At 43.1% G+C, this 13770-nt stretch overlaps 1 protein-coding gene across 1 annotated transcript in view; it reads left to right on the top strand.

The window, feature by feature from the left end:
- Positions 1–13770, top strand: part of chl1b (cell adhesion molecule L1-like b) — a 60353-nt gene that overhangs the window by 33265 nt on the left and 13318 nt on the right. The window contains exons 2-19 of the mRNA XM_041963151.1: positions 403–601; positions 3169–3277; positions 3422–3612; positions 4219–4341; positions 5406–5576; positions 5840–5866; positions 6004–6115; positions 6323–6504; positions 7152–7283; positions 7997–8137; positions 9041–9152; positions 9444–9610; positions 9691–9856; positions 9959–10083; positions 10440–10541; positions 10873–11070; positions 11290–11360; positions 12151–12373. Coding sequence (XP_041819085.1) covers positions 502–601; positions 3169–3277; positions 3422–3612; positions 4219–4341; positions 5406–5576; positions 5840–5866; positions 6004–6115; positions 6323–6504; positions 7152–7283; positions 7997–8137; positions 9041–9152; positions 9444–9610; positions 9691–9856; positions 9959–10083; positions 10440–10541; positions 10873–11070; positions 11290–11360; positions 12151–12373 — 2452 coding nt within the window. The 5' untranslated portion in view covers positions 403–501. The remainder of the gene's footprint in view (positions 1–402; positions 602–3168; positions 3278–3421; positions 3613–4218; positions 4342–5405; positions 5577–5839; positions 5867–6003; positions 6116–6322; positions 6505–7151; positions 7284–7996; positions 8138–9040; positions 9153–9443; positions 9611–9690; positions 9857–9958; positions 10084–10439; positions 10542–10872; positions 11071–11289; positions 11361–12150; positions 12374–13770) is intronic.

Here is a 13770-nt window from a genome sequence, read left to right on the forward strand (position 1 = left end):
CTGGAGTAAATGCCTTTTCTTCCAGTAATGCTGAACATCTGCCACGCATTAATAAATCCACAGGCCCCTTCATTTTTGTTTATTTATTTATCACCATTGTCGCACGAAAAACACACTTTCTGCGGCACACATCCACAGACATCGAGCTACAAAACAATTGGAGTCCCAGAGGAAGCGGATGATGGGAGGCTTTAATGTGAATGTTTCAAAATTTGAAGTAGCGCAGAAGAGAGTCCCTGTTGATGCAAATGAAAGTGTGCGGTGCGCCTGGTTGTGCCTGGCTGAGCAAGGAGCAGTCGGGCTCCCAGTCACGGGGGATTTGTTGTGTTTGGGGTTCGCCTTTCTGTCTGCCAGCGCGTGGGTGGATTCATGGGGCCTTCTCCGTCTGTGCTGCTTTCACAGGTACCGCATCTCCGGCACGCCAGAGAGATGAACTGAGGACACAGGAGAGAGAGACAGCGCGCTCGTTTCTTGAGGACGTCCGAGATTCACAGTGAAACCATGAGGTTGCAGGGGAGCCTGGGATTGGTTGCCGTGCTGGGCGTGATCACCTGTATTTGTGCCTTTCATACGACTGCAGCCATCGACATCCCACTGGAGGGTGAGTGCAGATTTGTCTTTGTTTCAGTGACTGATTGTGACTCCATCAGCAGTTTTCATAGTGACTATTTTCTACCAAAGAAGAAGTAGTCCCTATTAAAAACAACGACAGCATTTCACAGGGGAGTTAGCTACACTAACTGGACATGAAGAGATACCTTTAGAAAGTAAATTAAATCTGTTGTCCATCTTTTGGAAGAACAGATTCTTTAAATCATTGCTTGTACACTGTAAAACATTGTCAACTGGTTCATCATATAAACACAGGTTCCACAGGTTCTCCAGTGGAACTGAATTAAGTTCACTGATCATAAGAAAAAAAACAAGTTCATTGGATTTAAGATTAACAAGCGCTCAGGCTCAAGGGTTTCGGACTCAAAATGCAAACTCAAACACCAAGGATGGTTTTAATAACAAAAGTGTCTCAAATATTTACAAGGGAGAACAGGAACACAAACAAAAGATGCTAAGATTTCCATCAAGGCAAAAACAAAGATAATCAAGACTCTCTGGCAAGGCAAAAACAGGCAAGGTCATGAGACGATCTGGCACAGGGCAAAGGGAGACGCGGACTATATATACATGAGGTAGCAAGGAACAGGTGGAGACAATCAGGGCGGGGCAGACAATCAGACAGGCGGGAAGGACACCAGGAAGTCAAGGGTCTGAAACGAGAGGAGAGTTAGGTTTCACAATAAAACAGGAAGTACAAAACAAGACCACCATCGACAGAACACATTAACAGACACGACGAGACATGACAAAGATTTCTTTTAAGACATGTCCTTAACATGCATTAAGAGACACACAGAAAGTTTCCATCATGTATATGTTTCCTTTAACCTGTAAGAGAAATGAAAGTGTTTCTGGAGAGTTTTACCACTCGTGTATGCTGGGAAGCATCATCTGATGAGTTGAGTGAACACTCAAACAGTACATAAAGTTCATAAGTTCTGTGGCTCTGAAAATAAAAATCTGAAGTAAATTGTCTTGAAATTAGTAGAACATTTATATTAATGACGAAACATGAGCTGTTTCCACTAAATTTGTTCAATTGAATTATTTATTAAATTGCATTTCTTAAAGTGTAACAATTCAGCACGAGTGAGTCGAATTTTGACACTCAATTGTACTTAAACACACATCATAGGCCACTTGAAGCCAGTCATTGGCGAATCAAGAAGATACAGTGAAGTGTATAAACAAGGGAAGGTCGTGCATAAGCAGTCTCATCTGCAGAGAGCTCGTCCTTGGTTTAACTTGAAGTGCTTTTATCAGAAAAGCACTTTTGAATAATTTAGAGAAGAATAAATCACACCATGCAGAGCAGTTAGAGTCATCAAGCATTCTGTGAATGGAATATATTTACAGCTATTATCTTGTTTGAATCAGGTTTCTTGTTTCTTTTGTGTTGGATCTGCATGTATCCCAGTTTCCTTGGCAACGCATCAAACCTCTCCCTCTAAATTATTCAGAAATATCTCTTAAGGGCCTGATAAAGAACAGTTCAAGCAGGTTTTGTTAAAAAAGGCGAAAGCATTTTTGCGCTCACTGATGTCAGAATATCTTTTTAATTCAGTCTTTTCGTTACTTGTGTGTGTTTGAAAAGGTTTACACTGAGAATGCCTTTGACATGACGGGATTATTCCCAAACTGCTGACTCTTTTTGTTTTGTTTATTTCCCCCCCGGCTGCCATGGATTTTGTAGTTTTAGGTCATGTAAACAGTAAGTTCACTCTGCCATACTGTAGCTGATGTTAGTAGCATCCTCGGCTCTCTCCTCTTAATCTCCTGGGTCACTGTTGAGCACGGCGGATGCCTTACTTACAGCCATATGTGTTGGATTTGAATCTCATGCGCATCAGTCATGACTCTGTAGTACTGGTGTTTCTGTTTCTGTGACTCATGGCATGTCCTCATTTTCCTACACGTGGTCACACAGTGCTGTTAACACTCATTGTGTTTGTTCCATGATTAGCATGTGCCACAGCTCTGTCATCATAATGTCATCCAAGACCAAATGGGAGAGTTTTATGCCAAAAAAAGATCAATTTAACAAAATGACCCATTCTTTTAAATGGCAAATCATCAACTCTATAGACAAAATAATACATTTTAGTTATTTTAAGTAATTGTCATGTATGTTTTGGGATAGAACTCTGCATAAAGATAACAACAATGATTAACTTCGTACAGTGGTTCCCAACCTGCGGGTCAAGGCTCCTCAAAGATGATTCTGAGTGTCACAATGACAGTCAGACAATTTTAAAAACATTTGCTTTTTCTATGAAATATTGGACACTTTCACCGCTCCAGCCTTCTTAAAATCCTTCAAACTGAACAACCTGAGAGCTATAAATTACTCTTGAGCTGAACTCATAGGTGTGTCCTCACAGGTGGGGGGGGGGTCACAGGTAGAGCTTGCTTTGTTTGAAGGGGTCATAACCAAAATGGTTGGGAGCTGCTGCTTTAGTATCATGTTGAATTTGAGATGCTTCTGAGTAGAGCTCTGCGTTGAGGGCTGTGTTGTGTTTCTCACATTTTCACGCTTGTTTGTTTGTTGCCCAGTTGAGCAGCTGCCCACCATCACAGCTCAGTCGCCCAGCTCACTCATCGCCTTCCCTTTTGACGAGAGCTTCCCCATGACGTGCGAAGCCAAAGGGAACCCCGAGCCAGAGTGAGTACCGAGCCTGCGTCGCTTCAGGAAGAGAGCGGTTTGCCGTCAACATGTCGTGTTTGGATGCCTTGGTTTGGAACTTTGGAAAATGCTGAAGTCTTAGCTGAAGGACTCGACATTTCAATACTGCCTTTCTTTATGTAGGTTCAGGTGGACAAAGAATGGCCAGGAATTCGACCCCTTTCCAGACCCCCGGCTGATGAAAGAGGAGAATTCTGGGACCTTTGTGATACCCAATAATGGGAACCTTACAGAGTACCAGGGAACCTATCGCTGTTACGCCTCAAACAAACTGGGGACCGCCATATCGACGGAGATTGAGTTCATTGTGCCCAGTGAGTAACATACAATCCATCTGAGAGTGTGTGTGTGTGTGTGTGTGTGTGTGTGTGTGTGTTGGGTGCTCTGTTACAGTTCTTTCAGAGTGATTCACGGCCAGCAGTTGTGTGTCATGACTGCACCTCTCCATTGTTAGCATTACATTGGACGTGGCAGAAAGTCTTTGAGGCTCCTGAGCGCCCCCCCGCAGCATCTCACCTATAACTCTGCACTGGAAAAAGCACCGAAGATCATCCAACCTCTCCATCATTTCCATTGCTACATTTTTCAGTTTGCTTCTAAGCACAGTCCATAAATTCTCGAAGAAAGCCTCCTCCAAAAAGGGAGTTTGACTGAATTTGGCTGGGCTTCAAGCAGTCAGCGGCGGTGACAAGCCACAAACAATAGCAGCAGTGATCTCTGTTCTGTTTCTGCAGGCCAAGAACTGAAAAACACCCCCATAGAAATCAATCTACTGAATGATACAGAGCTCAGAGATGCTGTGCGACCCACTACATTCACAAAGGATATTACTGCCACCTTCTGGACGACTACAGAACTGCATAGATAATCGTAGTAATTCTGGCTTCATTCACTCACTGTATGCTCTGCCTTTTTCCTAGATGTTCCAAAGTTTCCAAAAGAGACACTAGATCCTGTTGTGGTGGAGGAAGGCCAGCCTTTTATTTTAGAATGCAACCCACCTAAAGGAATTCCTCCTCTGCAAATCTACTGGATGACTATCAGTAAGTGATACCTCTTGTTTGTGATACTTCATAGTATGGATTTTATCCTCACCCATAATGTGCTGTACTGAGGCATATTTAGACAGTAAAATAATTCATGTTTTTGAAAAAATCTCCTCTCCTTAACCCCTGAATTGATCAACTATTAATTACTCATATTTGTGAATTAAATTAGTATTACATTCAATTAGAGGTCCCAAAGTTCCCAAAATAAATACTCAATATACCAGGCTGAATTTTGTGAAAATTTGTATTAAATAAAAAAAAAAATAGCCTGATGTAGTATATTTCATCAAATTAGTCTTCCTGTGAATGATTCAATCATATAGCTTCAATAAAAAACTGGCACAAGCTGATAAAGACCATACTGTATATGTGATAGTGTCAAACAGTGTTTAATAAGATGGTTTTTCCTAACCTAAAGGCACAGAATGTGGTGGATCAAGTGTTCAGCTCCTTTACTATTCAGCAATGCATTCAACCAATACTCCACTATAAGTAAAAGTCCTGATTTCCAAATCTTGCTGCAATAAAAACAGGTGTATTATCAGCAAAATGTGCTGAAAGTATCAAAGTAAAAGTGCCCTTCCTGCAGAAAAATCCCCCCTATGACTGATATGCTATTATACGTGACATTATTAGATTTGTACTGATGCATCAATGCCTCACCAGAACTTTACTGTTGTAGCAGGCTGAAGTGGAGTTTAACCACTTTATGTACACACAGCTAGACTTCAATCTGTGGTTTTTTTTTGAGGAGCAACATGTGACAAGGGGCCAAGGTAGACACATGTATTTTATAAACAGTGACAGGCCATAACGATGGGGAACCCCTGGTTTAATGTATTAAGCCATTATATCTTAAAAATATGTTTTCAGTAAGAAAGTACAGTTTCTCATGATAAAGTACAAGGATCTTGAAATTGTACTTAGGAGCAGTATTTGAGTAAATGTCTTAAGTTACACTCTACCACTGCTTCACTGGGAGAGAAGGTCATCCTCGGGTTCAAAGGCAAACGATCAAAAACACAAAAGAAGACCCATCATCCTCTTTCTGTGCACAGATCTTCAGCACATAGAGCAGGATGAGAGGGTGTCTATGGGCCTGAATGGAGACCTTTACTTCTCTCACGCTGTGGAGAAGGACAGCAGGAGAGACTACTGCTGCTTCGCCGCCTTCCCGAGAATACGAACCATCGTCCAGAAGACCGCCATGTCTGTCGTCGTTAAGACAAGTAGGTGTCGCTCCAGCTCCTTCTTTGTCTTCACTCAGCGGCGCACTGACCGTTCAAACATGCGCGCTGATGTCCATATTCATTGCCACGCTTCAAAAGCCATCCAAGTGTCACACTGTTGTGTTTATGTGCATCTCCTTGGTTACATGTTGTGAATTTGATCTCGGTGATGTTTGTCGTATTGTTTCCACGCTGTCCTCATGTTCATTTTTTTTTTGTTGTTGTTCTCGTTTCTTTGTTTGTCTCATCCACCTCCATTTCAGAAAAAAGCGACACGAGTCCTGAAACTGGTAAGTTTTTAGTTTTCAGAGTAAAACACCCTTGTGCTGTGCTCTCTGAACATCTGTGTGTAGAAGGAAAACTTTGGAAACTGCATTACACACCTGATTTCTATTATACTGTCTAATTCTGTGCTCCTCTTCTTTAGCTAATGCAATCCTACAGAGAAGACCCTCTCTTCTGACGCCCTCTAGTGGCAAATCAGAGACACATATGGTCACAGGAGAGAATTTGAAGTTGGAGTGTATTGCAGAGGGATTGTAAGTAATACTGATACTAAAGTTTTTCACCATTCATCTCAGGAACCAAAACCAACACAATTTCTAAAACTGATGTGACTGTAAAACTTTATTTCTTTCAACATTAAAGATTTTAAATTGACTGTATTGATTCCATATCTGTGAGTCAATGTTCATATGTCATTTTCTGCCATGTATAGGCGATATCTAACTCTTTGTCCCTGTTAGTCCAACTCCACAGGTTGAGTGGGTGAAGATGGGTCACCGACTTCCAGTTAAAGCAAAGCTGGAGAATCATGGGAAATTGCTGATTGTGCCGAGAGTTGAACAGGAAGACAGTGGGAAGTACATGTGCAAGGCAAAGAACGCGCTCGGAGAAGCTATACATTACTTCACAGTGATAGTAGAAGGTAACTACAGCGTGCTGTGAAGTTGCAGTGGCGTCACATCTGTGTGAATAAACTAGCTCTCACTTTTTTGTAAAAGCAGAAAAGTAGCTCTAACAGTATTCAATGGTCCTTTAAAAGGAGCAAGGTGAAGTTGAGAGGTAGAAGACGTACTCCGTGTAAAAGCATGAATGCGGCAATGTAAAAACACTTTACTGCAGGTAAAAGTCCTGCATTCAGAAATGTACTCAAGTTAAGTACAGAAGTATGATCAACTCACAGGCTGGAAACCACTCATATGATATGCAACAACGTGCTGTGTGTCATGTCTTCCTGTCTGTCCGTCCATGACGTTCCCATGAATGCAATATCTCAGCAACACCTTCTCCCATCAAAGAGCTGATTAGAATTTGGTGGTCAAGGGTCACTGTGACCTCACAACACGTGTTTTTGGCACAAGGTCAGTTTCGCTGTGACATCGTAATGGTCTGCAGAAACACTTGTCTGTCTGTCCTGGATAGACCTGTGAGCGTTTCCGGCAGCACGACTCTCGCATTGAATAACATATATTGCATAACTGTTCCTGTGGTTGAGTCTCTGTTAATGCTTCGTGTTGTTCTTATCATGACACTCACCAGTTGGATGATATCATGCTCATTGTGTCTTCCCAGAGCCTCCAGAGTGGGTGTTTGAGCCTGAGAGTCAGCTCAGCATGATTGGCTCAGACGTGCCCATCAAGTGCTCCGCCACCGGGAACCCCCGGCCCACCGTGACATGGAGAGTGAACGGCCGACCGCTGCAGGGTCAGCCCTATAGCCTCACTTTAGTACTGACAGCTGAAACATTTTAAATCAACAGAGAGGTGTTGATGTTGTCCTGCTTTACCCTTTAATGTAAATGACTCCATTATATCTAAAATGAGGGGGAGAGAGTGAAAAAGAGGGCAGGAGAGATTCAAATTCTTGCTATTGTGAATTCCCCCATTAGTGATCAATAAAGTCCACCTTAAAAGCAGATTTTGATGAAAAGTACTAGCATCTTAGCATGTTTTATTAAAGGGGAACTCCAAAGTGTGAGTCTAGACCAAAATGTCTGCTGTGGGTAATATAGGCATCAGATTTTGGAAGGAAGGATGAAGAACGTGTGGAATAAACAAGAAAACACCTCTAGTATGATCTTAAACAGCATAATCCTAAATGTTGAGTACTGATAAAATCCTGATATGGAATATTAGCTTAAGCAACAAGGTTAAAGAGTTGCTCATTAAGACTGTAGATGGTTTGACAGGATAAATAATCAGACCATCATTCAACAAGGTAATTAGCTATAATACAGCAACAACTCCTTTATTGTGTGTGTTGTTGTGTGGTGACACATGTGAGATAGAAGAAGAGTGTTTTGAAGTTGGAGAGGTTTTGAGTTTAGTTACCCTCGACTATGACCTGTCTTAAAACCACATTACAGATGATCATGTGATACCGTTGTGTTGACTGAATGTGTCTTTGGACTGTCACAGAGGCCCCGGCTGCCAACAGGAAGGTGCTGGGCGACACCATAGTTTTGCACAATGCCAAAGCATCCGACAGCGCAGTCTATCAGTGTGAGGCCACCAACAAACATGGGACCCTTCTGTCCAACGCAAACATCATGATTATGAGTAAGTGCGAGAGCTTGCAGATCATGCTCGTCATCAGTTTCGGTTTTCATCGCGCGTTCATCAAGCACACGAGAACTGGATCTGAAGATTCGTTGTGGAAATTGTTTGTGAGCGTCAGACTTTGTGGCGAGTCATTTGGAGACTGCTGACTGATGTGTTAAGCGAGAGAGCTGCTGCTGATGTTGGCACATGCCTACAAAGCGGCGAGGAGCCCGGGGAAGGAGGGCCGTCTACGAGCTGTACTCCTTCATTCAAGCTAGCGGTTCTCCCTGTGGAGCAACGAGCCCGGTTCCCTGCCATTTATATGCTAACAAGTTCCCCCTCAATCCCACACTGATATCAGGGCCATAAGACAAACATGTGCTGCTTTACAAGTGCAGATAAAAAAAAAAAAAAAAGCAGAAAGGACAGAATGTTGCTTTCTGTCGCTCTGCGCAAATGTGGGGAGTTTGTTCTCGGTGACACAGGAGTTAATAAAGCTGGACAGTCTCTGAATGCTAAGTCCCAGCTGCTGCCTTTGTAAACAATTAGGAGAGACAGACCATTTTAATGGGAGGCTTTGGCTACAACTGATAAGGTACCCGCGCTCAGCTAACTCATTATTCCATTGTTTTCTTCTTTGATTTCATTTTCACTCTGACACATTTCTGACAACCTGACAGCTGAATCATTTCTTGTCACCGAGGAGCCTACAATTAGCACACAGCGAAGGCAACAGTGTTGTCGCCTCATTTAACCCACCATTATGTGCTTATTCCTTTGTGTTGTATCTGGTTTGGGAACTGCCAAAACTGCAGATCTGTTCGTGCTCAGGTCCTCCATGGTGTCATACCCGCTTTAGGGCATCCTATGCTGTTCTGACAAACTTAGGCCGACGATGAGATTCGTGCATGCTGTTTGCAGATCTGCCCCCCATGATTTTGACCGCGGCGATGGAAGATTACTCTGCTGTGGAGGGGAAGGGAGTGATGATGCACTGCAAGGTCTTCAGCTCTCCTCCTTCTACTATCATCTGGTAAGTAGAAGTAAGTAGACAGTTTGTTCCTGTCTCCCGCACACCAGCAGGGAGCAGTAGATCTCAGCTGGTCAATGCACACAGTCCCTCTCAAAACACTGCTTTTATTGATGACCTGCTGCTTCTGTAAAACACGCCAAAGTAACCCCGTCACTCTATTCAGCAACTATTATTTCTTCTTTGCTGCCTCAGTGCAGTTTTAATGTGTTTAAACTGCTGCCGTGTTCATAGTTAATTTGGCCCAAGAGAACCTCGAGTCTTTCATGGATGTCTGTTCTGAATGTTTTCCAGGAGCAAAGACGACTCCTCCGAATCCGTGGAGGGGCCGAGGTTCACCCTTCACGACAACGGGTCTCTGGAGATCTACAGCGTAGAGAAAGACGACGCGGGGCAGTACACGTGTTTAGCTAAAAACATAGAGGGATCATCCGCCATCAACGCCATGCTCTACGTGAGAGGTAAGCAGCGTTAACTGTCGAAGTCTTCGCTGTGGCTCACGGCCCTTCAAATGTAACTAATACAGTCATGCCTACGGTAGATCCCACCAGAATAGTCGTGCCCCCAGAGGACCTGAGGATCTTAATAGGTACCACGGCCCAGCTCTCATGCCTCGCGGAGTACGACAAGTCCTTCAGCAACGACTTTGAGCTCCTGTGGGAAAAAGATGATATGGAGATAGCCCTCAACTACACCGAGAATTCAAGGTGGGATAATGATTTTTTTTTACAGCATTGTGGACTTAATCCCAGTCATTTTGCTTTTCAGTTTTGTCAGTCAATATGGTGTCTCCGTCTTTCTGTCAACAGACACTTTGTGGAGGATGGTATTCTTCAGATTATCAATGTAAGCCACAGGGACCAGGGTGTGTACACGTGTGTGGCGAGAACTCCGGTGGACCGAGACACGGCCTCAGTGCTGCTCGTGGTGCTAGGTGAGACCAGTGTTTCTGCTCCGAGCCAAAAGACCAGAGACCCCCGGTGCTACATTAATGTATGACACATTCATAAATGGATCAATATGTCAGGAAACCAAAGCAGAGCACGAACACACGGACCATGGCTTTATTAGCGCGGTGCAGCACAGTGCCTGACAATCACCCTTCTGAGATATTTTTGACATTTTAAAGTCTAAAAGAAATAGTGGCAGCCTCATGCAGCGATGCAGCTCGTTCCACATCCTCTGGCACTCGGGATGATTTGATTGAACATTTGTTCCCTTGGCCTTTTTTGCCGCGGAGATTGATGCGCCTGTGATTTTCCAAAACCATGTTGTTGTGATGGTTTTCAGATGTCCCCGATGCACCTGAGCACTTGGCACTGTCTGAACACGAGAGCAAAAGTGTGAAGCTGAAATGGATCCCTGGAGATGATCACAACAGCTCGACCACAGGTAAGAGGAGCATCTGTGAGCGCGGGTGTCAGCACATGTAGCACAGTCCACGCTGAAATCAGTGCTTCTCGCAGTGGATGGTAGTAATGTGACATACACAATTTTGGCCATCATTCTGCATGTAAATGGATTTGTTTGATACCATCTTGTACAATATGAATCTATTATTGATTCATCCAAGCGTGAGTTATGATTAGTCTCCCTGAGGAATACACAAGCCCAGAGCAGGGTTTGAGGAGTTTTCTGCACAGCTGGCAGTTAGATAAGCAATCCTTTGGCAGGAACCGTAGCAGCGAGGGATGGCTCTGATTGTCTTTCTGCCCATCAACAGAGTTTATTATCGAGTACGAGGAAAGCCAGTGGGAGCCAGGAAACTGGAAGGAGCTGCTCCGAGTACCTGGGAACCACAACCAGGCCGTCCTCAAACTCCACGGCCACGTCGACTATCGCTTCCGGGTGTCTGCTGTTAACACTGTAGGGAGGGGTCCTTCCAGCGAGCCCACGCAGAGATACAAAACCCCCGCGGCAGGTGTGAGACGTCCTCCTTTTGCCGTCTATTATACTTCTTCATAAGGTCCTCCAGGCCACTTGAGCTGCCAACGCCGCCGCTCTGTGAACAATAAAACACTCAGACCTGCCACATAATTGATTCCATTTTTGTTGAAAATCTGCTCTCTTGTGTGCCTATTCATCAGAGATTTCTTCCACGAACAATGCCGACAAAATCTATATTCTTTCTTTTCCGCAGCTCCTGACAGGAACCCTGAAAATATCAAAATAGAAGGTCATTTACCACATGAAATGGATATTAACTGGGAGGTAAGACACAGAGTTTGGTCTTTTATCATCATCAACAGCTCCCTTTACACGGTTAATTATTCACGTCTGCTACAGTTTTTGGAAGCCAAAGAATTTCTCTGAGAGAGCGTATATGAGGTGTTATCAATGTTTCATAGGCAACTACCAATAGAAAATAAGAAATAGAAACGGTCCACTTTTGAAATTTCATTCCGCGGTACAGATCTTTAGAAACACAATTTTCTGGGATCACTCTGAATAAGTTTCCATTGAAAGCTGCTCCTTGACTTTGATTAGAAAGAGAAAGGGAGCTACGGAAAGGGGATTTCTCTTTTAACACGTACAGTAATATATTCAGCTTTATTGTAGAAACATAAATCTCTCCTTCACTTATTATCTGATTGCCCTGTTATGCTAACGTAGGCCTCCGGATCCTGGATTCATGAGCTCTCCCACTGTTAATGATTTGCTTTTGTGGATAATGGTATCTCGTTCTATTTCTCACGGCCCGGCTTCAGTGAAGAGATAAATCTTTTCATCTGTGATGTCTAAGCAAGCCCCATATCAAAGGAGAGCCATGCTGCTAGACCAGGTCAACTGTTCCATTGTTTTATTAGATAGCGGGATGAAACACTGCCAGCGTTCGAGGCACAGTTCACTGGGCTAGCTTGTCATTTTTATCCCACAGAGGCAGTGACATTGAGTGGTGAAATACAAGAAGTGTCTTATGCAACTGTGAAAGTCTCCATGAAACTATTCTCACCATTGTTCTTCCTCTTTATTTTCCCTTTCTTTTCCTTCCGTTATTCAGCCCTTGTTACCCATTGAGCACAATGGTCCCGGTCTGGAGTATAAGGTGAGTTACAGGAGACAGGACGTGGAGGAGGACTGGAAGGAACATACGGTGAAGAGACACTCGTTCGTGGTGAAGAATACTCCCACCTTTGTGCCCTATGAGATCAAGATCCAAGCCAGGAACCACCAGGGCTGGGGCCCCGAGCCCGAGATAGTGAGAGGCTACTCAGGAGAGGACTGTGAGTCGTGATAGCCAGTAGTGATCTTTGTTATTAATGTCTTTTTTTATTAGCTGCTTGGATGGAACAACCGACTATGAGTAATGTGAAAGGGGTCGCTCACATTGAAATGTCACACAGCTCAGCAGTTCCCCGTAGCTCTGCAGCTTCACCGTCTTTTAATTTGTTTCATTTTCCCACTGCGACTCGACTCGGTAGCTAAAGCCTCCTCGAAACATTTGCATATCCGTGACACCATCACCTAATTACATCCCTATGTACAAGACTTTTAAAATGAAAAAAAAGAAATTAAGTCAAGCTAAATCTGACTGACTAACTGCTCTGGCTTTAAGTTGATCTCATCTCATCAGCATGCAACTAAATCTGAATGCGTCTCATTTCTAAGACTTTCATGGAGGCTGCTGAACTGAGGTGTCATGAATAGAGAGGATCCACACACTGGAATAAACTCACTCTTCTTAACTTTGTCTATTTTGAGAAAAAAATAAAACTTAAATAGTCTTTATGGACTGTATGGTCTGCCCCAAAAGTCACATGTTTTTGTTTTTTTTTGCTAAACGGGTTTTCTAGTGATGAATCAAATTAAATACAGCGTGTCCTGACGGGAAAGTTAGACATATTTGCATCTGTTTTCTTCTTTCAGTTTTTTCAGTAAAAAAGAAATTGCAAATAGTCCTGGTGCATAAAACTGATTATGCGTCTGGAGTTTACTGACTTAAACTTGTGCGCTTTCTGAGCGCTGAAGTTCACAAACTTTCCACTCACCTCTCGCTGCCATTTGGATCTGCCCGAGTGCGAAGCGGCCAGCGTAGCTTTAGGATATGTGATTTTATGGAGAAAGATGTGGTTTAATTAAAAAACATGTTTTTTCCCCCTTTCTGCTAAACTCTGATATTTTCAGCTGCAAGTATTCAGACGGACTTTGTGAAATGATTTATTTATGAGCTTTGTGATTTTGTTGAAATATTTTAAACTTGTTGAGTTTGACTCCCGTGCTGTAGTATTTCCAGCTTCTCAAGAGAAAACCAGTCTGTACAGACGTTTGCTCTATTTTCTGTGTTTAGCTTTCTTCTGGACTTGTCCCCAGGAAGTCACCTCAGGTTATGACTCTTCCCCTTGTGTCCTCACTCAAAGTGCAGTTTTTACACCCTTTAGTTCAGTAGTTTCATCATTTATATTAGATTTTGTGGCTGCAGGTGGAGTCCAGTGATCCAGTGATATCAGTCCCTAATAGCTGTTCTTGTAAATATGTGATCACAGTGTAGCTAGTTGTAAAGTTTTTTTTGGTATTTTTTGTTCATTTGTTCATTTCTGATGTAGCTTCAATGAATTGCAGTTCAGGAAAAGTCAAACTACTTTATCATAGTCTTTCCTCACTGCTCTTGTGTTTCCTCGGC

This window comes from Chelmon rostratus, chromosome 2, assembly GCF_017976325.1.
Source record: "Chelmon rostratus isolate fCheRos1 chromosome 2, fCheRos1.pri, whole genome shotgun sequence".
NCBI lineage: Eukaryota > Metazoa > Chordata > Actinopteri > Chaetodontiformes > Chaetodontidae > Chelmon > Chelmon rostratus.